General features: G+C 47.2%; 9 protein-coding genes across 9 annotated transcripts; 4 read left to right on the forward strand and 5 right to left on the reverse strand.

The window, feature by feature from the left end:
- Positions 1-1,822, forward strand: BT62DRAFT_797834 (uncharacterized protein). The gene is made up of 4 exons (XM_043182328.1): positions 1-255; positions 318-433; positions 484-899; positions 960-1,822. Exons 2-4 carry the CDS (start codon positions 350-352, stop codon positions 1,678-1,680), a joined length of 1,221 nt encoding a protein of 406 aa, XP_043032655.1. The 5' UTR covers positions 1-255; positions 318-349; the 3' UTR covers positions 1,681-1,822.
- A 1,119-nt stretch (positions 1,823-2,941) lies between these two features.
- BT62DRAFT_924882 (uncharacterized protein) lies at positions 2,942-3,580 on the reverse strand (the record flags this gene model as incomplete). Its single annotated transcript, XM_043184673.1, has 3 exons — positions 2,942-3,010; positions 3,193-3,525; positions 3,578-3,580. 3 exons carry the CDS (start codon positions 3,578-3,580, stop codon positions 2,942-2,944), a joined length of 405 nt encoding a protein of 134 aa, XP_043032656.1.
- An 849-nt stretch (positions 3,581-4,429) lies between these two features.
- On the forward strand, positions 4,430-5,193 carry BT62DRAFT_1081765 (uncharacterized protein; the record flags this gene model as incomplete). The annotated part of the gene is made up of 4 exons (XM_043179708.1): positions 4,430-4,444; positions 4,487-4,578; positions 4,690-4,792; positions 4,855-5,193. The coding sequence occupies 4 exons, from the start codon at positions 4,430-4,432 to the stop codon at positions 5,191-5,193; spliced, it is 549 nt and encodes a 182-aa protein (XP_043032657.1).
- A 1,737-nt stretch (positions 5,194-6,930) lies between these two features.
- BT62DRAFT_797859 (uncharacterized protein) lies at positions 6,931-8,205 on the reverse strand. The gene is made up of 7 exons (XM_043182329.1): positions 7,892-8,205; positions 7,799-7,843; positions 7,634-7,744; positions 7,518-7,583; positions 7,240-7,456; positions 7,055-7,192; positions 6,931-7,005 (listed from the first exon to the last, which is right to left on the reverse strand). The coding sequence occupies exons 1-6, from the start codon at positions 7,921-7,923 to the stop codon at positions 7,166-7,168; spliced, it is 498 nt and encodes a 165-aa protein (XP_043032658.1). The 5' UTR covers positions 7,924-8,205; the 3' UTR covers positions 6,931-7,005; positions 7,055-7,165.
- Positions 8,206-9,089: 884 nt separating this feature from the next.
- Positions 9,090-9,791, reverse strand: BT62DRAFT_1014303 (uncharacterized protein; the record flags this gene model as incomplete). Its single annotated transcript, XM_043178191.1, has 4 exons — positions 9,090-9,218; positions 9,270-9,354; positions 9,417-9,466; positions 9,522-9,791. 4 exons carry the CDS (start codon positions 9,789-9,791, stop codon positions 9,090-9,092), a joined length of 534 nt encoding a protein of 177 aa, XP_043032659.1.
- A 2,441-nt stretch (positions 9,792-12,232) lies between these two features.
- BT62DRAFT_998405 (uncharacterized protein) lies at positions 12,233-12,963 on the forward strand (the record flags this gene model as incomplete). The annotated part of the gene is made up of 3 exons (XM_043190719.1): positions 12,233-12,311; positions 12,368-12,689; positions 12,877-12,963. Coding segments are annotated over 3 exons (486 nt in total), but the record flags the coding sequence as incomplete, so codon positions are not given.
- An 895-nt stretch (positions 12,964-13,858) lies between these two features.
- BT62DRAFT_1014305 (uncharacterized protein) lies at positions 13,859-15,006 on the reverse strand (the record flags this gene model as incomplete). Its single annotated transcript, XM_043178192.1, has 7 exons — positions 13,859-13,977; positions 14,028-14,144; positions 14,173-14,258; positions 14,317-14,409; positions 14,476-14,498; positions 14,545-14,728; positions 14,789-15,006. 7 exons carry the CDS (start codon positions 15,004-15,006, stop codon positions 13,859-13,861), a joined length of 840 nt encoding a protein of 279 aa, XP_043032661.1.
- A 2,172-nt stretch (positions 15,007-17,178) lies between these two features.
- BT62DRAFT_1061774 (uncharacterized protein) lies at positions 17,179-17,786 on the forward strand (the record flags this gene model as incomplete). Its single annotated transcript, XM_043178626.1, has 2 exons — positions 17,179-17,256; positions 17,307-17,786. 2 exons carry the CDS (start codon positions 17,179-17,181, stop codon positions 17,784-17,786), a joined length of 558 nt encoding a protein of 185 aa, XP_043032662.1.
- A 919-nt stretch (positions 17,787-18,705) lies between these two features.
- BT62DRAFT_939239 (uncharacterized protein) lies at positions 18,706-21,860 on the reverse strand. Its single transcript, XM_043187685.1, has 4 exons — positions 21,693-21,860; positions 21,470-21,633; positions 19,507-21,023; positions 18,706-19,458 (listed from the first exon to the last, which is right to left on the reverse strand). The coding sequence occupies exons 1-4, from the start codon at positions 21,788-21,790 to the stop codon at positions 18,916-18,918; spliced, it is 2,322 nt and encodes a 773-aa protein (XP_043032663.1). The 5' UTR covers positions 21,791-21,860; the 3' UTR covers positions 18,706-18,915.
- Positions 21,861-23,419: the final 1,559 nt, after the last annotated feature.

The following is a 23,419-nucleotide window of genomic DNA, read 5'->3' on the forward strand; positions in this document are numbered from 1 at the left end:
CTCATCAACGATCCTACAAAGGTCCCTTGGTTCTCTTTACACCCGACGCTTCAGTCCCTGGCTCTGAGTTTCATCGTCTACGGTTCGCCAATCTCTAATAGAGAATCTTTGGCTGGGACTCGAACCTTGGTACTCAACGATAAACCAATGGTGTTATCATGCTCTTTTAGGAACCCGCATAGCAACAAGCCGCTGTGGTGGCAGAAAAAACAGTATCAAAAAGCTGGGAGATTTTTTGATCAGGACTCAAACCAGGTAGTCGTCAAGTCGTGCATATACCACCAGTCCATGCTTTCATTCTGAAACACCCTGCTTAGTTAAAGGATCGATCGGCCCAATACTCTTAAACATGAACTTGACGCTGCTCGACGACAATGTGCTCATACACACTATCACGTTTCTCTCAGTGCCTCATATACTTGCATTGCGACAGGTAATGATCTTCTCGCCCTATGATACTTGCTGCTAAATATGAATCCTCAGACATGTAGGCGATTCGATGAACTCACGAGGGAAGAACACATATGGATCAATATTCTAAACCACGACATTCTACCAAATGAATACCCATTCCCTCTTGAAATATTTGATACCACAACAGATCTCGAGCACCACGTACGAAATTCGTACCGACTCGCAGGCCAATGGCGTTCTCAGATTCCTCAATCACCTATGATAAAGACATTTTATACCGAGAGGCCTGTATCAGAGGTCAAGTTGCTTCCAGGGCGAGGACACAAGTGGTTGCTGGCCGTATCTGAGGGAAAATCCCTGGTGATTTGGAACATCTTGCTGTGGTCCAAGTGCTCGATATGGACCCCTCTCCTGAACGACGGTGGATTCACAGATGTGAAGGTTAACGATAACCCAGAGTCTGAAGCTGCCATCGCAGTCTCATTGTGAGCATCTTTCAATCTTCTAAATGATCAAACCTTCTGAACAACTACTGATTTCTAAAGATCGCAAAGAATTGCGCTCCTGTGTTTGCACGACGATGGTCATTTGTTTGAAGTCTTCTCTCTCGATGTCAACCTCTTCCTTGTCACCCTCGCCGGCGACTTTCTAGCACTAACCAATCGCACCTCCGAAACAATCATCCGTAACTGGAAGACCGGCGAGCTCGCACACCTTGACACACCATCCGATCATTGCCTCGAAACCATCATAACCCCGCCCACCATCCTCGTAGTATGCACCAGGTCCATTTCTCGCTATGTCCTTCCATCACGAATGCCTGTCGACCAATATTCCTTTGAACCCATTGACGGCGCCAGTGCAACCCCCACCTCCATTCTTATCCGTGGCGATATGTCTTCCGCAGATATCAATTGTAAATGTTTCCAATACTACTCCATATCATCCTTCCCGCCAACGCTCATCGCTAAAACGCACTCGCCCAAGAGAACTATCGGATGTCCAAAGGTCGTCCTTGGCAAGCGGGCAACGGCCGTTTGGATCCATTCCGACCAAAGCCACTGGTTTTCAGGCTGGAGCGAACGGAGTGATGAGGCAATCATTGCTGCTGTATTTCCTGGTCCACTCAACGACACAGGATATCCCTGTGTCTATAATTTGTGTATCAATACGAGAGATCCATGGATCTCATTGGACTATGATGAAGATGTCGGGAGGATCGCAGTTGCATCCCGCACAGGGCAAATCACGATTTGCCAATTGTAGTCAAAACACGTTCTCTTTGTGATTTCTTAGTGGTTACACACCGACTCGGACATTCTTTAATTTTTGGTTTTGTTCCTAGACTTAGCAAATGTATTTCGTTCTATTCTACTACTCTACATGACTTAACAATACCCAAATGGCATACAATCTGTAGAATATATGGTATAATATACCTTACAACCTGTATAATATATGGCACCTCAACATTGGAGGCCATCTGTCTCTTAAGGCCAAACTCAGTCTGAACACTGAAGAGCGAGCTCATGCATTACTCTGATGAACAATACAAGCAGTTTTGCAATCCTCCTGATCCAATAAGAACTCAGTGTATATTCCTTGATTCTTGATCCTGAACAAGTCATGGAGTGGTGACTTGTCAGGGAATGGGCTGGCTCGGTGCATGTTCCAATCACAGCCCAGCAGTAATAGTCTTAGTTTTGCCAGGTGACTATCACTGTCCAATCTGGAAAGGACCATCACATGAAATCCATCCATCTCTTTCACAAGATCCATATTTCCCATCTGCATTGTAACCTCTCTAATGCACAGCTCCCTTAGATGTGGGGCTTTCCCTCTCCCAGATTCCAAAGCTTTAAAGGTATCCCTTGCTGTTGCTGTATTAATGGTGATGTCCAGCTTTTGGAGAGCAGGGGATTGCATGAGGATGGGATCAAGGAACAGTTCAACAGAAACAGGTATGGACAAGGTGATAATAGTCAAATTGCACTCTGACCGCTGAAAGAGATTAATCAGACGGGAGTACTCGACAGCATCGAAAGTGACTCCGAAGATAATACAGTTTTCTGGCTGTAGAATACTGAACTCCTGGAGCGCAGGGAGAGTGACATAGTCGAAAGTGACTGGGACTTTGTCAAAATGATGTGTATTTGCCCTAGAAATGACAAATGTAAGCCGTTGGAGAGAGGTGTGGCATATATGAGGATATGAAATTGGTGCAGAAAAATCACGAGGATGTGGAGCTGGTGTTATAGTGAATTCAGCTAGACATTGTGCATGTTGTAGCATGTCATGGAGTTCAGCAGGATCATATGAATATACATGGAACTTGCATAGCTTGGTCAAGTTTATTGGCATACACCGATATAAAGTATATTGAAAAGTGACATCTTGGATAGGCGATGAGGAGAAGAGCTTGTGTGACACTTTGGCATCGATCCATGGTTGAATGACATCTAAGAGTCTGATATGAAGTTTCATCAATTGAATGGCTGGGGATGACTTGGATGCTAGGTATAGCAGCTTAACCAACTCTGCTGCATTTGTGTGCAGCTCTAAAGTTGACCAACGTTCCGGATGGAGGACTATGCCACTGAGAACATTCATTGTTTCACTATCCAGGTAGTTTATGGAGATATGCATGGGTAGGTCTCTGGAGAGAGAGGCGTATTGTTCAAAGAACATAGGAGAATAGTGGTGGAAATTTTTAGCAATGCAGACTCTTGTCCATAAGGAGGGACAAGAACGAGAAATGCACCGCCATGTGGAACACACTTGACCGAGGATCCATGGAGCATGATGAGGATCAGGAACATCAGAAGATGCGAGGTCAAATATTTCAAGTAACAACTCTCGAGGCAAACAACGGATCGGTGCCAGGAGGGCCTTGCAGCAGCCGAGGTCCTTGAGAATCCTGTCTCGTCGATCTCTGATTTGTATGAAGAGAGATTCAATTGTTTGTAGCTCCTCTTCAAGATTGGTGATGTCGTCAGACAGAGAGGCATGACAGATGTCGTGTGATGAGGCTCCCAATTGCAAGAGTTCAATAGCATTGACAGAAGGTGTGTAAGGGACTACAGCACCAAACTCGCATTTAGGACAGGTAACCTGCATGATTTCATTTGTTAAAGGGGAGAAGGACTAAAGGAAAAGTGCTTACCATTTCTGATGCTCCTTGGGGAAAATTTGATGAAGAACTTTGGAGGTGCGAGGGAGATCCAGACTTAAATGAAAATGAGTGCTAGTGTCTACCATGTGTTAATCTTGAAATAGAAGGACATCGTAGTCTCAGTAGTCTCAGTCAGATTCATCTGATCGAGTGAGTCAGTGAGTTAGAGAGTGACGAATGAATGTCTATGTTCTCACACTACTTGAGACATGCCGAGTTTCATTTTTCACTTCACTGCCATGGACCGCGACATTGAAACAAGACATCGGACGGGTCACAAAAAGAGCTGTAATGTTTCTTGTTGAATTTGAACTGTGGTCCAATATGCTAGGCCTGTTGCATACGGAGGAATACTTCGTAAAATGGTGTTAAATGTTATAAATCTTTCATTCATATTCTGTGATTTGCTGCTGCGGGAGAAGTGATAATACAGAAGATGGGATCCAGTACACACATTCTTCCATCTGCATCTGTTGTGCTATACATTGCGTTCAGCGTGACAAGCTCGAAGGTTCAATGTTCAGCATCAAGCCTCTTCATCCTAAGCTCAAACGGGTCATGCAGCTCGATTTAAATGGCGATAGAAGTCCGTGATGGGTTTCATTTGGGCGCGCCATGATGCTTAGCTAGTAAGGGTCGATTACCAAATTCGTCTTCGGAAGCTGTACAGGTGGTGTTTCTGATTCTCACTCCCTACCCCATCACCGATTTTAGAGCGACGAACGAAACGGAGACTCGTTTTCCCACTTGCGTAGTCAAAAGTATTAGCTTCGCAACTGGTCCCTTTCCTTATCAAATTCTGGCTCTTCCAAGCTGCTGTTCCACCACATTTGGATATCCTTGATGCTCGAGGAAGGCGTAAACCGGCCCTACCGAATTCCTATCTAATAGATACGAAAGACACGATCCGTGCATGTCTATTTTGGGGACTTTACGACTGCAGCGTCGTTGACAGACACGCAGCTTGATTTGTATCTATCTCTACTCGAAGAGTAAGTCAGGCTCACAAAGAATAATTATAGGAGACGCTGAACGTCGCCGAAATGAAACAATGTTAATCCTCATGTCTCCATCTCAACAACTGAAAGGCTACACTTCACAAGAAGAACGAAACGATTTTCGCACTCATCCGTGGTGGATGCTCAGCTGCAGACCTTGATTCATCCGTTCGTGACACAACCCCTATACTCGAGAGCGAAGTCCGATGTAGAGACCAAGAAGTGAGACTACAAAAGTCCCTGATATCTGATCTGAAATGTGAACTACAGAACGATCAATGCGACCTCGACAACCACATGTCTATCCTTGCTCCCATTAGTCTTCCCGAAGATCTACCCCTTCTGATTTTCAAGTTCGCATCCGACGGCATCGGAGACCGACTCTCCTTCGTCTCACAAGCACCAACTTTTTTGGCTCTTTTCAAAAACGTACCACACCTTCATACTTTCATCTCAAGGTATGTCAGGGTAGATCTATCCATGTTTAAAGATGCAGGCGAGGAGCCTCCTCAATTCTTTTCTTCTGCGCCGCCTCTCCTGGTCGGCGAATTTTGTGGATGGGATTTCAAAAGGTTGTCCACTTCCCTTCATCGGTTTACTGATCTCTGAACACATGAAATGTCCGGAAATGTTAGTATAAGTGGAGAACAGCTGATTCGAGATTTATCGTAAGCAGACGTATTTATTCCAATCCTCTGTAACGGTGGATAACGCGATGAGAATGGCACATACAAGAGTCTCTGTCCCTCCTCTAGTCCTGATACCGGAGATCCAATATCATCCACAGTTTAATAGTGAATATATTCTCACAAACAAGCATTGTCCCTCTCGCCAGTCCTGTTTCTCGACTATAAATCGTTCTCGATGAACGATGCACCCTTAATTCATTCCTCTAAAGACTGTTTCAATAAAACCCTGTTCTGAATTTTGGCGACATCGAAAGAATGGGTGTCATTACGTCCCGTTCCTGGTTACATTCGATCTTACTGCCATACATACTGAGGATGTAAAACCGGACATTTGAGTGTGTACTAATCGATACAGGATGGTCACTATACTACATATGAATGTATTTAGGTAATTCTATTACTATCCACGTCTGTGGGATTGCAGGTTCTTGCAAGCATTTGTACACATGTGATTGTACAGAAGCCGTTTAGATTGATAGAAGTTTTTGCAGTGAGGACACTGCACACCACGGGGACGCAAATGAACATCTTCAAAGTGAGCTGTGGCCTCTGCGACTGAAAACATCGCCGTATATCTATGTTCTTCACAATGAACAAACCACAGGCAGCGATCGGTATGTCTCGCAGCCGGGTCTTTGGTCTGACTTGGACAGGCGGAATCGCAGTTGACGGTGGTGTGATGGGCGAGGTAGTGCGCCTTGAGAGTTTCGAGAGTGATTTCGGCTCGACACGTATTTATTGGACAGATGTAGAGGTTGTCCGGTCTGTCGATACGTTGGATTCCATAGAAATATGTCTCGACTGTGGCGTTTGGGGGAACCGTGTACAATTTGATGAGCCGACTGAGTTGGAACTTTGTTAGAGGAACATATGTATTTCTTCCGTCCTCACTGGATTGGTTTAGAGTGAGCAGATAACTGGCTGAGAACGATAACGACTTACAAAAACGACGCCAAGCCGAGAGGTGGAGGCCTACAATAATAACAGTCAGTGAGGGAAGGAAGAAACGGTCGGAAAATCATGCACAGTATTAACTGTTTGCGACAGAGAGTTCGCTCGTATGGAGGTTTCCTTTGATCGAAAGTGAGCAAATACGTCAAATAAAACCGAGAAGGAAGACGTACTGAGACGTCTTCGAGGAACCACATTTTCCCTTAGATTTCTGAGTCGGAGCCTTGCATGTCAATGTAAGTCTATTCAAAGAGGGAGAAATAGTGTAGACGCACTGTCCGATGCGCCTGATACTGTTGAACGACGCGTCATTGATGAAATGCCGATTGACCGACAGTTCTTCCTGGGTGACCGTTTTGTCGAGATTGATTTTCGAGGATGACGCCACTGGGTATTCATCATGGGGTGGCATGTAGTTCGGCGTACCAGGTATGATGTATCGTTGAGTGTAGGATGAGGAATGGACTGAAAGAAATGAGTTGGAAGGATCCGAGCTTGACGTTGGGGCAGACCTTCCGGGAATCAAGGAATGGGAGTGCGTCTGGGTTGAACCAGACCTACCGAAAGCAAGAAAATTCGAACAAGTAGCTAGGAGAGTGTGTCTACTTTCGGTGTCAATGGATGTGTTGGAGAACAAGGATACACATACCCTGAACGTGTAGGGTTCTCGCCAACAGGGATGTTCGAGCCACATTCTCTTGTGTACCCATCATTTTCGCTTTGGAGGTAGAATTGGCTTTTACGTGAAACCGTCGTCGATGATGACCTCATAGTTCCATCACTCAATGGAAGTTAATAACAGAATGCGGAAGCAAATCAAAGCAACATACCTGTTTTCCCACCAAGCACGAGGTACGAAAGCTTCAAGGTCGTGGCCACCGTGCGAACACATTCCAAAGCCATACACGTTGCCATGTGAATGACGTTCGAAATCATTACCCCTAGCGAATGAATGAGGCAATACCGAGCTAATCCAGTGAGTATGATCCTATGAGGAGAAAAATATACCGCTCACTTGTCCACAGTACATCCTTCCATGAACGGAGCATTCGTGCTGAAGGAGTGACTTGAGCGAAGACGCGTGGATCTGATTCATGGGTACATGCCCAACATCGGCACCACCGTAGTGGCCACCTACAACGAGACCGTCCACATCGCGGCCTGTCCTGCCATGCCAGAACTGGTCATCGACCTCAATGCCAACCGACATAGTGGCTGGAACGACAGAATGCCTAGCATGACGCGACATGGATCCCGTTAATAAGCGCGAACGAGAAAAAAGCCACGACCTACGTGTTCATCTCGTCCGGTTCGCTAACGAAGCCATCTGAAAACACGTTCGTCCGCGGAACGTCGGTGCTACGAATGCATCAGATCAATAATAAATGACAAGGAACATAGACAGGTACCTGCTCGACACGTCTAAGAGCGTGAAAGTGAGGTCGAAAAGCACACCGCCACTACTGCTTGGCGGGGAGGTTTCTGAGTGTGAGGAGGACAGAGAGGACTCATCATCACCGCTGAGAAAGGATATCAGGCATGTATGAGAGAGTGTGAAGAGTGGGTAGACGTACGAATGATCACCAGGTTCTTGGACCATCGCGAATGGGAGACCACTCCTGCACGATGTCAGTGCCACAGAACATGAGAATTGTGTGGGAACATACCCGATACATGACAGAAAATCATCAGAAGACATAGAGGATACGATGAAAAGACAACATTCAGCCGGGATTTTGAGAGACGAGACGTGGTCCCGTGACTGAAAGCGATGAACAATCAAGACATCCTGCGTGGCATTGTCCTGAAGAACAGGCCGACGCGGAGGTCATTATGCAAAGTCAAATTCGGGTTTGTGGCGTTCTGTCCTTCCCATCCCTTTATTCAAGGGTAATGGTCCAGAGAAATGTAGCCCGTTACTTACCCGCGACTTTGCCATAGGATTGTAGCTAAACATTGTTCTTGGAGTGTTCCTTTGCCTGCAGCGTTGTTCGGGTGCTAAAGCACAGGATCTAAGCTCGATATAGACGAGAGAAAGACTTGAGCATCAGGCAACCAGTGGCCATAGATTGTTCTGACAAAGATTGTCGATTATTCCAGATCGACGGTTCCAGTACTTTGGTCATGTATCATCTCCAGAGTTACGAGAATCTGAACACAAAACATTGCTTGTCGCCGTTGTTATCGTCCCTGGCTACGCTGAGAAGGAAGGCTGCATGTTGCCGTGTTTATGGCAAGTACGAGACATCAGAGTAACGACCCATTATTCAGCGTGGAGCCTGTTAACCCGGTGTTTTAGGTAGTACCCGCTCGTGCTAAAAAGTTCAGTTGGTGATGGCCAGGAAGGGAAGGATCCGGCAATGACCGAGGGCCGGCTTCGTTTCATAAATGTTTTGTCTTCGCACAATAAGGACTTGATCAGGCGCGTCACTGCTGAGACTAGTAAGAAATAGATGTTAAGGTGCAGAGATTGTTTCCATTGAATCATGAATTGGCCCTGTGAAAATCGAATTTTAAATTACAAATTGATTTTACCCTATGGCTCTCAGCTTGGCCGACATTTTTCACTTACACTGAATTTATATTTAGTCCGACGAATACCTGTTTCTCGCGGCTTTGTTTTGGTTCTCCTTGCGTGACATGAGTGTCACTTTCTTATGCACTACGGGCCGGTGGTAGGTGATGTCCCTGTGTAGCGGATGCGAAGAAAGAATACACGACTTTCCTAATTAGCAGACTAAAGCGTGAAACTAGCTTTCTTTTTCTCTCGCTGAATATTTGGCGGTGTCGCTAAAAAGCTCTTCTCCGCTCTTTTCTGAAACATTAACGTATTTACTCTCCCGATCAGATCGATAAACAGCTACTCTAAGCCTTGAATTTGGCGGTTGGCGCAGGCTTTGAACCACGGATGACGGTGACGAACAAACAAACGTCATTGAAAGCAGATCCCCCGCCCCCGAATATGGCCTCCCGACTGGTATAAAACGGCGCGTCCTTCAATCGATCTCTTTATCCTTCCTTTCCCTCCTTCCCTCCTTCCCTCACTGTCTCCCTCAAGAACAATTGGTATTGATAGCGCGCTGGATGAGGTGAATCATGCTGGATAGGACCTTCGAGTTCGGAGACGATCCTCGCCACCATTACAGCTCAATATTACTGTGACTCCGGCTTCGGGTCAGAGATATTTGATACTTTATGTGGCTGCCGCATCTCTGCGTCTGCGCCTTTTGGGAGAGGAGCCGCTTGGTTATCTCTGGATGAACATTGTTCCGAGACGGAGTAGCATTGTCAAAGAACCGGCATCGCTTTGTGGATTCTTGGGTTTGCCCTAGTCCAATTCGAAGCCGCGGTGTCGATCCCCAAGCTTCTTCCCGTTGGGGATATGTATGGTACGGGTGATGCTAATTCATGGCGCGTATCCATGTGCAGATTAATCTGTCCAGCGTTGTATAGTTCCTTCGCACTTGACTTCATTCTGGCGCAAGCGATTTTGGTGACATGGTGCGATGGATAACTGTTGATCATGGATTTGGATCGTATATCCCCGATGAATGGGTCCGGGTTCATTATTGCGACCTATTGGTAATAAGGTGTTCAAGGTATATAAATCCGGTTTGTGGCCTCATTTAATCTTGATGGTCTTTAACAGAGAAGAGCTGAGAAGTGTGCTCCATATCGTCCTCCTGTGAGTGTCCCTTACCGGATGCAGCTTTTCCGTACTGATGTGCGTCGTTGTTGCCTCGTAGAGAAAAGATGTCACAGAGTGGTTGGTAAGAGTGATCTGTGATGGAGGAGAATGAATGTTACATGAATAAAGATGAATTAATGGTGATCGGAATCGTGTTTCTTCCTTCCGAAAACGAAACATCAAGTTTCAACCAAAGGGATCGAACTAGCCGGGAAAAAATCGTTACCTGTATTCCCATATCGGACGCTCAGCTATTACACCGAAGCGCCATGTTGTGTTTCCCTTATAATTCACCATTCATTGTCACGTGGGGTGCCTCTTCCCTAGCTTCTAATAGTAATACACTGCTGCAAGGCCAATTACCGAATGCGACTGCATTCTCTGCCCAGGGAATACATTCAAAAAAGCACTGGTTTTGTCCTAATGTCTCTGTGGAAGATTATATCCAGTTAGGTCCATTCTCTTACATAGAATTCGACTTTCAGTCAAATTTCAATGAGATAATACCTGAAGAATCAAGAGAGACAGGCTTTCACCAAGTCTCCAGAGCAATAATGTTTCTGGGAAGAGGTATTAATGTTCGTGACGTAGGGATCCACAAAAGAATATCAAGCCGGCATAGGGCTGTGATCCTACCATAAAATATGGACCCGAGCCGCACTAGGGTAATAATCTACTGAAACACAACGGTCCCACGTCAGACTCTATTTCATCCTATCTCCCTCACTCGATTACATAGCGCGAGCATACGTTGGACTCTAATAACTAAGGTAATGCTCGCTTGCAGGAGGCGTATCTCTCCCTGGAACCAAAACATCCGTCACTGCAAACTCTGACTCAACAAAGATCGACTGGAGACGAGGGAACATGATAGGAGGGCATGATGTTCATAGCGGATTTCGTCGATGACTCCGTCAGTTATCTCTGGTGGGAGGCGCATTGCTGGTTAAGAAACAGGCCGTTCTGGCTAACAAATTAGCAATAGCGACCGCATCATATGAAAACTGACTCACTGTTGTGCAGCGGTGGCTAACTACAGCATTACCCTGGTATACATGCTAATCGGACCGTTGTTCACAAGAGTTATTAACCGACAGAGCGCGTCTGCATTTTGCCGAGCGCTGGCAGAACTGTGTTTCAATTCAGTGCAGAAGCACCATGTGCTTGAAAGTGTTCCTGCTTGTTTGTGTCAGCGATTGTAAATGAATATGAAATGTTACCTCTCCTCTATATGTGAGATCGTTCCACGTGGGCTTCACGTCGCACATGCAACCTCGGGCAGCTATACCTTGACATTGGAAACTGCGAAGAGAAATGCTTTTATTCGTGTTTGACGGTGGCAGATAACGTTATGACTGTAACCGCAAGTCAGTACGTAATTGAACTGATGCTGATGCGAATATCCCAGTAAATCGTGATAATAGCTGGAGGAAATAGTTTTGACGAGGGATAAATTTAAAGGTCAGGGTTTCACTTAACTGGCTGTGTCTAACCTTCCGAACGCGTAAAAAGAGTCTGAGATATCAGAGACAGCCTGGTTTACGTGGTCCTTTGCTGATTCCTCCCAAATTTCCAAGGATTTGGACCGCCTGGCCTTTCATTGGACGAAGAGCGTGCGCCTTAGTTTGAGGGTGACGGCGAAAGGCAAGAGAGGACGGCAATTTGATCTGGAGTATTTGTCGATGCTTTGATAATACGCGGCCCGGATCACCCGGGTCCATTTTCTTAGATTCCATGGCTAATGCAAGTCATTTGTTCTCCCTCTCCGCCCTTTCACGCTTATCGTTCTCTCCAGTATTCAATATTGCCTTTTTCATATCTCCCAATGTCGAAAAAATCATCGGTTGACAGAGCTCGCCACGCGTACGGTGTACCGAGGAGAACGCGCAGCTCTCAGAAACGCCCTTCGAACCTTCAACGTTGTCAACCGCTTAATGTATCATGGAACCATATGAAGACGCTTTCGTGGCCAATGTGAACTCAGTTATCCTTCAAGAGGTCTGGTTTCAATGCTGCAAGCATTAGAAATAGGTATGCTCACCGCCCATTCAGACACCTTCCTACCTAACACGACTGCAGCAGCGATCCTCCCCTTCGCAAGGCGTCCATCTATTTTCGTCCATTAACATCATTACGCATAGCGCGCCGTCGTTCTCGGCGGTCTGGAGATATTGATTTCATATAGAGACAAAGAGCGTAGGTACAGAAGACACGATCAAGTCGGTCTTCCCAGCAGTGTTCACGAGGTGCCGGATCCAACGCTAGGAAAGTACTAGGAGCAGGTGCGACGACTATTCATTCAGACGGTTCCCTACCTAACATGACCGTGGCAGACATTTTCTCTGGAGAAAGACGTCGATCTATTCACATTGACTATCTTGGTGTACAACGCCAGCGCCGTGGGTGTGCCATTTTGTTCCTTTATTCTTCTTTCTCATTCTAATGGTACCATCAGCTGCTAAATGGAAGCTCACAATCCCCCGAGTTGGACATCGCCTTACCATAGGGAAGGTTCTGCACGAGCCAGTCTTTTACCGCACTCTGCCTACGTACTCGGATCCCACTGCATCCTGCGATAGGGTCACTGCATGGAAAGAAAATGATCTCAACCACGAGACTCTACAGAGGGTTTCGACCACATGCGTGGTGGAGCGGTCAACTAGGTTGATTCCGTTGACAGTCCAGACAAGGGATCCATGGGCTATAGAATCGCCTAAAGAAGATCTCGCTACGCTACAACGCGGCACCCAAGGTCACACCTCTCGATCGTTGCTGCGGTACGCACCTTCCCACCGAACTCATTCCTTCAATCTTCATACTTTCCCCAAGACAGGCTCAACGTTGGTGAAGTCTCAAAGGATGAAAGCTTTCCGCTACTCAGTCTTGAGGCTGCAGATAAACCAGTACAAACTCCGTGAAAGAAAACGTATTTTCAATGTCACCGGTTTATTGATAATACCGTAGCCGCTACGCTCTTCATCATGATAATATCGGTATTCTTCAGATACAATTCCCGTTGCCCTTCTCCCAACATCTACGCCAATTTCGACGGTCCGTTCTGTCGCTTCGATATTCGGCTGGTTGTATGATTCTAATTGCTACCGGTCATCTGAGACCAAGTCTTCCTGGACGGCTGCGCGAAAGTTCCACGGCATGATGGTACTGTCTCTTCCTGTATTGAGGGGTGCATTGTCTTGAATGTTATCAACAACGGATCGTAGAGAAATTACTGTTAGCCAATGATCGAACGATTTCATCTTGGCAGCTACATTGATGCCCCTGCTCAGTGGTTTCTGACGTCGCGCCACTCGTACTCAGCCGAAAAGTATTCGCAAAGAATCCCTCCCTTGATAGTCTACGTCGAGAGGACGCTCTCACTTTGGGGAAGGATGGACCTTGTACTCATGTTTGAACATCCGAACGCTGCCTCAGTCATCGTCGGTAAGCACTTGCTGCTGTATTGACGCGTAATTTTAATATTTATTAACCCAGGTCGTAGATGATTATCCCCAGCTTCACTTCCAGTTAACGTGAACAGATATATTGATCGGTAAAACAGACTCGATAGGACCATCTATACAGTGCGTAGAGAGTGCTAAGCGTACTGGCGAGACCCAATACGGCCTTCTAAATCATTCGCGTTTGAGTACGTTCCTTTTGTGTTTCTGCTCTTGTTCTAATCATGTATTTTGTCAAATCTCTAGAAAATTTCATTACTGACAATATTCACTATGCTGTCTAGTCGTCAGTCTCTTCAATTTCGGAAAGCTGAGTACCATTTTTACTCAAACATCCCACTGACAGTTGTCGTAAACCATCAATATAAAGGCGCATTTGCTGAAATCAGACATCCTATACAGGAGGCGTCTCTTAGTGGCTGATCCTATTTGAGGTTCGTATTTGACTAATACAAAGAGGAAGATGACTATGGATGGACGATTGTCTTCTATGTAAATTCTCGAATGTCTCCGGCACCAAAAGTTTGCTTCGTAGTGGGCCGCTCAAAAAACGGCTGCCTTCCGATCGACTGGCGTACGCAGAATGTGTGTTTAGGCACAAATATGTCTACAACGCAAGGGTAAGAGACCCAACAAGAAGACCGAGGAAATACGCACTAAGGCGTAATATGCATTTATACCCACGATCTTGTCGCACCGACTTTCCAATAGAGTCTCCTGCCCTACGTCTCGTTCTTGGTTTATGCCATTCGAGCAATGCCCTCGGTATTTTGACTGCGAAAAATCAGGTTCTCTTAGTCACATTGGGTGTTAAGACTCATGGCTTTTCGGTGTTCATGGAACCAATAGAGGTCCGTCTCTTCGTAGTCTTCGTTAGTCAGGGTGGGCCTTAACGACGTCTTCGTGGCCAGGCTATCTTCTATGAAAATGGGTTACCAGTGAATACGCCAAGCTGTGTTCCGGAACAGCCCTTCCATGCTGGTTCTCAAGGGACTCGGCATCAGGGAAGTCATTGCGGTAATGAAAACAGGCGGCTACCCTGTCATAGATGTTGACGCGATCGCGAAACGATAAATAAGGTTGCAGAATCCGAGAGCGAGGTTACCTAATCCAAAAGTCTCGGTCCGCCTGAGGATTCACAAGAGAAAACGATACCGATAATGGTATATTTTACCTTCTGATGGTGTCTCGCGTAATGTAATCGACATTCTACAGATGGATGCATGGTGCAGTAGATCCGGCCGGTGCTGCGTCGCTGTGTTACTACCTCCCAGGAAATCGCTACCATCCGACGAAGGACGATCAGACGAGCAGATATCTTTCTCATAAGATCTTCGCCGTGGCTCACGTTGATCTCCCTGTAAGCGCCATTATGCATTGCATAGATAAATTAACCGAGACTATTTTCTAGGAAATACAGCGCCATCCTGCATATCGCGGAATGAGCTGAGCGGGATTTTGGAGCTAAGAAGGGAGGCAAGTTAATCTGACATTGCTCTTCAACAGGAACATGCCGGGGATGTACCCTGTTCTCTAATAATCTGACTACGAGGTGCTCGGCGTCCGCCGATACGGAGATCAAAGACGTTGTCGAAGCGCGTGGGATCAGGTGGGAACTGGTCATCAGTACATGCATGGCATTCATGACTACTCTACAGACTGAGCTGCTTTACTAGTAAGTTTTTTGAAATTAGGATAATTAATTGCGATATAATACTTATTGGACTTCTGTACGACCATGGAAAGGCGCTATTTCCTTCTTTCGCGAGTTTACACTTATCGAGCTTCCGGGTGTATTCCATCTAACTGCGGGGTGCCAGCGGCGATCATGCAAGTAAGCGAGCGATGGTCGACATTGGGTCGAATGTCAATTCCAATACCATCAAAGGGACTTCCCTGCGCAGTGTTTCGCGTCCAAAGGACCCACGACGCGAACGGAAATGGACCCTTTGCCTTGTGGGTGCCCCTTTCGTTCCATCGACACCAAATCAGGGGTATTCATATCCTGCTTCGTTGGATCTACAATGATAAATGCAATTTCAAGGCAACGGCCGATTGTTCAATGCACCGGGGCAAGTCGTCAGAAGTGCTTACTTGACGAGCAACTTGAAGCACTACCCTTTACGTTCTCGGTTAGTCTGACCAAATCGAGGATTCTCGTCTGAAATCTTATCATTTTTGCCAGAGACTATATATGATTACAACTCTGGACCTTTCATCCCAATTGAATTGGTGGTTATGGTCAGTTATATTGCTGGACTAAGAACTGTTCAAACAGCCTACCCCAAGTTCTTCATCACCATAGAATTAAGGTCCCACGGTACCGAAATTCTAGGCTTCGCCATTACAGTGGGCACTTCATCATCGGAGAACACGGTGCCCTCCCTGATCCAGGATCGTTCGGTCCGAGGTTCCATATGACGATCTGACACTTTACATACAGGGATGATGATATCGGAAAGACCTGATTGACAATGAGACAAGCCATCGACGAGGCCTTGCCTTATTAATCATGTGCATCAGCCTGGTAATTTCTTGTGATACATCGAGGGCAAGATCCATACAGTCGAATTCTATCCTTCTAACGCGGAAAACCTGTGGATTGTACCAGCTTCCTTCACTCATTTTCTACATCGCTTCTTTGTATCAGACTTCCGGAGTAAACAACGCTGTAAGTTTTTTTTGATTTCTCGGGTTTCGCACTGGATCCAATTCTATGGTCGACAACAGTTACGCATATCCCACATCCCTGCGCCACTTACGGTCGACCTTCAAGGGATGAAAGGCTACACAAACTTTTTTCCTTACATGATGGCGAAAAGTCCAGACTGCATTCATCGGTGTATGGCCTTTGTATCCGTCGCTTTCATACGCAGAGCTGGTGCCTCTATTAGCGTATAATCTGCCTAGCTTGAACTGCACCTAACATTCATGAATCCAACTATTGATTAGTCCAGTTACTTAAAGAAGTCGAATGAAATCTATTCGACCGTCCGTGTGTTCAGGTTTCCTGAATTCATTCACTCGTCATTTTCTTTTCCAAAAATATTTTGGTACACAGCCTAAATTTGGACTAGGGTTCAACGTCAATCACTCATCGGATATGCACTTACGCATATGTATGAACCGAGACCTCATCCGTTTCCATAGAACAGCACCCACGTTCCCAGGCACTTGCGGATATCACCGAGATCATTCACCTCCTTAACTCTCGTACCCTTACGAAACTAGATCAGCCCTTCCCCGGCTTGGTCAGTGTCTATCACGACCGGCATCAATGTGGTTCATTTAAATGAGTCAATCGCGCCGAAGTTCTCTTTGCATAGTTTCCCTTCTCGTGGAACACAGAAGAATGTTGCAATGTCAACAATAAATCATAGGTCTCAACTACGATGGAAGCAGCAATATCTTCTGTAGACAGTAGAATTGAAGTTGCACTTGCCTGTCGGTCAAAGAAAGGAACACCTAGCGGTTAATTACGAGGTTCTCGATCAATCATCAGGGACAGCAAAGGAGCTCCCCGCCAGTTTTCATCTCGGGACCTGCCGCAGTTCACATCCAACACGAAAATCTTTTTGGATCTTGATATTTCATCATTGCATGGTCTTGTCTTCTAGTCATCCGTTGGATAATCGACAGAGGTACAGGCATCTCCCGAGGCTCGCCAAGGATCTAGAAATCAACCTGCTCTGGACCATGCAAAGCAGCTATATAAAAACCACCTAAACATGATACTCCTCATCTGCTTCGTATAGTCCCTCCTCAAAGTTACCATTGACAAAATCTATCCTCTCTCTCTGTTTTCATCATGCCCGAGCCATACTCCCCAATCCAACAATTCATCCGTCCCCTGAAGTCGAACGGCAGGAAGTCACGGTGTGCACTGGTCAGTTTCACGCAGATACCTGTGCAGCATTTACTGACCCTGGTATCTAGCGCGCCGTCTCCGAAGAAGATGAATTCCCCTCTTCCTCCCTACTGAATAATAATTCCACTCTCCTTCGCGAGACAACCATGTACGCGCTCACCCAGGCCTGTCGGCTTCTTGTTCAACGCGTCAGAAAGGACCAAAAGATGTGGAAGGTCGACCGAGATGGGGACGTCGTCGTATATCCGCGTCGTAGCCTCCATGACAGCGAGTATAGCTCTTCTCCCTCTCCTCCTGCTCACAAGCCCAATTCCTCGCCATCTTTTGACGAGGAGAGCGTCTCGCGCTTCCGATTCTCTTTCACCATTCCCCTTCCTCCGACTTCAGAGAGTGGTGATGACACTCAGGAGGGCGATGATTCCACCAAAATGAAGGAACGTGATGACTGCAACTCAGCAGAAGAGTCTTCCAGCGAGGAAACCATCTGGCGAAAGTTCAGTGTTCTCTCTGTCTCCCCTGATCCTTCTTCCCATTCATCTCACTATTGAGTATTATCGATATACATTTTGTGTTCATGATCAGTTAGGCTAATATTTTCTTGTATTCAAGTTCCGTATAACCTTATTCTTATTCGTACTGCATGTATTAATCATCCCTTTAATGCGACAAATCTTTTGTTCCGGGAATGTTTGTATTGGCCTGCTTTACGACGCATGCCAGCAGCGGATTAATGTTATATGCTATATTCCCCGAATGAACGGTTCTGGGGATGAGATGTATCTTTGCTACTTCATCCCCCACCGGCCACTGGTAGTACAAGTAGGCGGTTTCAAATGTTGTTTGTCTGCTGATGTTTAGAGAACAAAAATAGCGAGCGCTGCAAAAGTAACTACTGACCTGATCGATCTGCACGCATTGCCTACGAAATATGAGAGAGACAAGCGCTGCGCTTGATACAAGTTCACACGTTCGCCGGTGACACGATCCTGCACAAACCAGGGTAACACTCTCACTAGTAGGCTAGTCACTTTCACGACAAGACTCGGTTTTTTACCTCCACGACGATTACAGTAGCATTTTTTCTCCCAATAAAGACAAGGTGAGTTGAGCGTCCATTCTTTACCCGTCAACGCTCATCGCTGGGCATCAAAACTGGTGTTCCTAACCAAAGCCTAGGCTTCACACTAGCGCGAGGTTACGAGAAAAAAAAAAGAGACCACATTGAATGCTTCCCCGCAGAATTTCCGCATCGGACGCAGTACCCCGCATTGATTGTATCATGTTCCAGCGCACAAACCGGTGGAAATGTCAGCAGTAGTATGTTGAATGTTTGCCAGCAGATGGGGAAATCAGAATGCCGGTACTTCGCTTGTCTTTGTACACCAAATGGCGCTTTCACAAAGGGATTAGATTGCTTCTCACCTGAAAGAAATTCAATACATATCCATGTTGCCATAACTTGCCGTAGACAATAGCAACGGTTCGCTCTGAATTGTATTCAAACGATATAAGATACATCCAATATGAATACAAACATATTTGGGGCCACAAAATTACGAGAACAGGTGTATACAGCACAGGGAAGCGAACGAAAGGTATGCAAAAATCAATTGGATATAATACAGGCAGCAACTCGGAGGAAAGCATATGCGAGAAACAAGAAAAACATCCAATCATTTATCGAATCTCCTCCGCCTCGACCGAGCTTGAGTGGTCACTATTCTCCAATGACGTCGGTGGCGACTCGACGACATCCTCGGTTTTAAACCGCTTCCTCTGAGCGCCATCCTCAACGACTTCGAGCTCCTCCGAGTTCCTCTTCTTCAACTGCGGTTCCGGCTCGTCGACCTCTACCTCTACGTCGACTTTTAGCTTTTTGGGTGGCGTCCCCGACCTTACGGGCTCAGCTACATCATCGAACGACCTTTTCCTGGTAGGTGGGTCTGGCACCTCGGGCGACTTACGATCGCCGGAGGGACTCCACGTCTCCTCATCCTCCTCGGAGTAAAACTCCTCGTCATAGTACGAATCGTAGTCGATGTCCTCATCGTCAGCATCAACTGGTACGACCTCGGGAGACGGCAGCCGAATCTCCGCCGCAGCCGTAACAGGCTGAGTGACATCCTCGGGAGGTACGTGAACAACGCCCTCCGCAGCCTTGGCTCGCTCGCATATCTTGCACCGGCAATGATAAAGCGGCCGGCAGGCATCCCTCCAGATCTGATCAAAATCAGAAAAAGAAGAATGAACGAAAACCGGAAAACTCACGCCTTTGAACACCTCCAAACTCTGCTCCGGCAGGTGGATCAGCGATTCAGGAATATACAGGATCGGTCTTAGCAGCCGTGGAGGATCGAGGATAGGCGACACTGGGATCAACACGGCTTCCTTCGGTGGCGGGGAAGGCGTCGTCTGAAACGTCGATGTCGAGAGGACTGGGCTGGTAGTCGATCCGTCCGATTTGCTCGATAGCGAAGAGTCGTCACTGCTATTGCTCTCTTCCGTGGCTCTCGTTCTTTCTTCATTCTTGCGCGCCTCTAGTCGGTCGTTCCTCCTCCTCTCTAGCCAATCGAATCCATCAAACCAGACCGCCTCATCTTTGAGCTCCTGAACAACATCGTCCAATGACATCTTAGTCGCCTTCCTCACGGCATCGTACCCATCAGCGGCACACTCGATGACCAATCTCCGGACGATATTCTTCATCGGCGGGAGGAGCAGGGTCCGAAGCTCCTTCATGTACGCGTAGTTCGCGTGCTCGCATAGGCTGTACGATGGTGGAACGTCGCCCAAAATCGTTGCTTGCCGAGGACGCTGTTCGCCGCTGTCGTCCTCTCCACGCGTCCACGGACAGGGATGTTCTGCACGAGAAACCTGTAGCATTGTACCAGACATCCATTGGTCGCAAGGTGTCACCCAGAACCCATCCAATATACGGTTGCGTGCCCAGTCACCCAGGGCCATGCTTTTGGCGCTGTGATCCTCTAGCGACCGCTGCTCGATCTCGGGATCCTCCTCTTCCTCCTCATCAAAATCACTTGCATCCATATCCAGGTCCTCATCACTATCATGAGCACGTAGCGCCGCCCGGTAGGCAGTGAGCTGCTGCAGGCCGTCCTCGCGTGTTTCATAACGGTTCGCAGCGACGAGGGACCTAAACTGTCGCATTCTCGTCTGCTTCTTCAACCACAGCCTATCCTGGACCGTCTCAAGCGTCCGCCGTACGGTGCCATCAGCGAAGGTAAGGAAGCCCTCGACTGCTGCTCGCGCTTCGTCGTCGATATCTTTCGACCCCAACATACCCAGCGCCTCTTGATCTTCCACTCGCGCGTACGCTCTCCGAAACAAACCATCCTTGCGGCACTGCTTGCACGTCGCATCGATTCCAGGCCAGGTTTCGAGATCTTCATTGGACATGCACCCAACACGGTCACGGCTCAAGTCGCGTTCCCGGGTGGCTTCCCGATAGCAGACGCCGCAGTAGCTCGTCTTGTGGCGATCGTGGTCGCGACAGATGCCAACGACACCTAGAGTAAGGGAACGAACGGCGCGCTTCGCTTGGCCGAGGCCGTGGTTGATATGGGGGTAGTTTATCCGGCAAATGGCGCACGAATAGCTGAGGATATTACGATAATGTTGATACGGAGGGAGACGCTCGGGATACGGTAGACCGTTTGAGCTGTTCGTTGTGGCGGTGGTGGGGGCGGCCGCGAGCGCGTAGTGTCCTAAGAAGTCAACGGGATCGATGACACTGACGGCATGATGCCAAAAAAGATGTGTTTCCACTAGAAATGATGGACGTCAGTCATGATGAAATATTGCTGAGCACAAAGGCAGGAAAATGAGAAGGAAAAGGGGTCATATCATAAGACAACGGGAACCGACTCGAGATAAATCAGTAACAAAGCCCGGCTGAAAACAGCGGCGCGGTTCGCTTCGCTACACGAAGGGTCATGACAACTGCCATCAACAGCGCCTTGGTCGGTGCAACAAAAAAGACAGCCAGGAGACGTAGGGAATCCAGAACGACCACCGCCAGTGAAGCAAGCCATCCACGACGCAATGAGACTATGCAAGCCTTTCCCAGGAAAACATCATCCGCAAAAGGAAAAAAGTCCCGTCGACATTGGTTTGTGGCGCCCTCGAGTGGCTATAGCCTCTACGATGATCCAGATGCCGGGAGAATCGACGGGATGGTATCCAAATGTGTGAGAAAAAAACTGGTACTCACGAGATTTCAGCCATTGTGGGCACACCGCCATGATTCTCTCCAACTCCATGCCGTCGCGTATAGCTGTATAGGCCATCCTAGCATGCCAGAGCTCTCGAAAGTCCCACATCGTCGGATAAGTACGGTTTGAAGACACATCCAGTATATAGAACGTAGCGATTTGCCTGAAAGGATTTCGGATTTCAGCACGCGACATCGAAGAGAAGAATGGGGCTATTCTTACCTGACGAGCTCCTCGGGGAGCTGGGCCCACGATCTGTGGGTTATTTTGCCTTTGTATGGTCCGACGTTGGGGCAGACGGTGGCCGACGAGGAGGACATGGTTGCGAATGACGCCAAGCACGGTGGTCAATGCGCAGATTTCGGCAAACAACAATGACGGGAGCAAGATACAACGTCAAATCAATTCACACGCACAGACCATGGTCACATGACACATGCTGCTGCACAGCCATTATTGTTCTGGTTTAAGACAACAGGGGAACGTGGTAACCTTGGGTAAACGATGCTCGGGTGCAACGCGGGCACCCGTGGATCAAGTACGGGGCTCTTAGATAGAAGGAAAGTTTCAGATGCTGAGCGCTGTCTAAAACTCATTACGTCAGTCCAAATGGCCAAATCAAGCTTCTGGAATTCATTATGACTCAGACAATTATTACACCTAACTTTGTTAAAGGCGAGAGTCGGAATCATCACACGAAGCCAGATGTACCTGAGATAGGACTGGTGCCTTAGCATGATTGAATCATTCGCTTCAGAGGGAGGACATGTGTCTTCAGTGTTAAAGAAATACATTCATTAACAGAAGGGCAAATCACAAAACGTGCGCAAGTTAGAAGCGCATGCAATAAAGACCAAGTTAGTGGACGGTCCCTTTGTTATGTTGTCCAAACTCGTCCGGATAAATCTTGGAAAGGAGAGGTCTTAACATCACCAGCGACCCTATGTCGTCATAATATGTCATCACCGCAAAGAATCCGTCAGGCGCTTAAAAATACCGGATTCAATTGTCTAAGCCGCCGGAAGAAACAGTCAGTACTCGTCGATTGAAACAAAAAACGCATGGGAACCCATCGACCACCCTCATGCCGCAAGAGCTAGCTTTTCCTTCTGCTATCGCAGGATATGAATCGACCTAGATGTCGCATCACGAATCGCTACCCCACGAACCAAAGGAAAAGTTCACATAAAGTTCGACCACGTGGAAATAGTTCGAAAGGGATACAGCAGCAGATAAGCAAATCAGAACAAAAGCAATGATGCATAGGCGTGAAAGACGGGGGAGGCTATGTCTTGCCTCGCAGAGCAAGGACGTTTGAAGTCTAAGATACATAAAGACAGCTCCTAGACCCTAACCAGACTGTGATAGTCACACATGTGTTTGATAACAAAACCGAAAGCAAAACGGGACGTATGCGCATAAAAATACAAGGAAGCCACAGATCGCTTTGACAGTAGCGCTTGACAAAACTGGTCGCAAGTAAAAAAGAGTAAGAAATTCTGAGGAAAGAATGATATGAAAACACAAAGCATAGACTGAAAAAGAACACGTACCATCGGGCCACCCTGAGTCTTCAGAGCGCCGCCATGGTCTACATGTCCAATATAACTAACACATGTCGACGCTCATGTAAAAGCAAATGCACGCCGCGTACTGTACGGTCGCTGGCATGTCCGTCCTGTTGTCGCTCGTCCTGTCCTAACAGCTGCAGATGCGTCAATAGCAAGTACTGAGGCGCAACGAAGATTTGGGATACTACCTGTCATAAATAGACATATCCTGTACTGTCAGATGAAAAATTCAGTAAGGGGAGAAGACCGATGATGAAAGTAAGAGGTAAAGCCGGATCCCGATTCTCCGTATCGGCGGACGCCGAGCACCTCGTAGTCAGATTATTAGAGAACAGGGTACATCCCCGGCATGTTCCTGTTGAAGAGCAATGTCAGATT

The sequence above is a fragment of the Guyanagaster necrorhizus genome (genome assembly GCF_019112545.1).
Source record: "Guyanagaster necrorhizus MCA 3950 unplaced genomic scaffold BT62scaffold_91, whole genome shotgun sequence".
NCBI classification, from domain to species: domain Eukaryota; kingdom Fungi; phylum Basidiomycota; class Agaricomycetes; order Agaricales; family Physalacriaceae; genus Guyanagaster; species Guyanagaster necrorhizus.

Bases quoted from the DNA above. Each gene is read 5' to 3' on its own strand.
- BT62DRAFT_939239 (XM_043187685.1), bottom strand. From the start codon at position 21,790: ATGTCCTCCTCGTCGGCCACCGTCTGCCCCAACGTCGGACCATACAAA. The intron at 21,634-21,692 runs GTAAGAATAGCC...AAATCCTTTCAG, and splicing joins CTCCCCGAGGAGCTCGTCAG to GCAAATCGCTACGTTCTATA. The intron at 21,024-21,469 runs GTGAGTACCAGT...CATCATTTCTAG, and splicing joins CCCACAATGGCTGAAATCTC to TGGAAACACATCTTTTTTGG.
- BT62DRAFT_797834 (XM_043182328.1), top strand. From the start codon at position 350: ATGAACTTGACGCTGCTCGACGACAATGTGCTCATACACACTATCACG. The intron at 434-483 runs GTAATGATCTTC...ATGAATCCTCAG, and splicing joins ATATACTTGCATTGCGACAG to ACATGTAGGCGATTCGATGA. The intron at 900-959 runs GTGAGCATCTTT...TGATTTCTAAAG, and splicing joins GCTGCCATCGCAGTCTCATT to ATCGCAAAGAATTGCGCTCC.
- BT62DRAFT_797859 (XM_043182329.1), bottom strand. From the start codon at position 7,923: ATGTCTTCTGATGATTTTCTGTCATGTATCGG. The intron at 7,584-7,633 runs GTACCTGTCTAT...ATGCATTCGTAG, and splicing joins CTCTTAGACGTGTCGAGCAG to CACCGACGTTCCGCGGACGA. The intron at 7,193-7,239 runs GTGAGCGGTATA...TCACTGGATTAG, and splicing joins GAAGGATGTACTGTGGACAA to CTCGGTATTGCCTCATTCAT.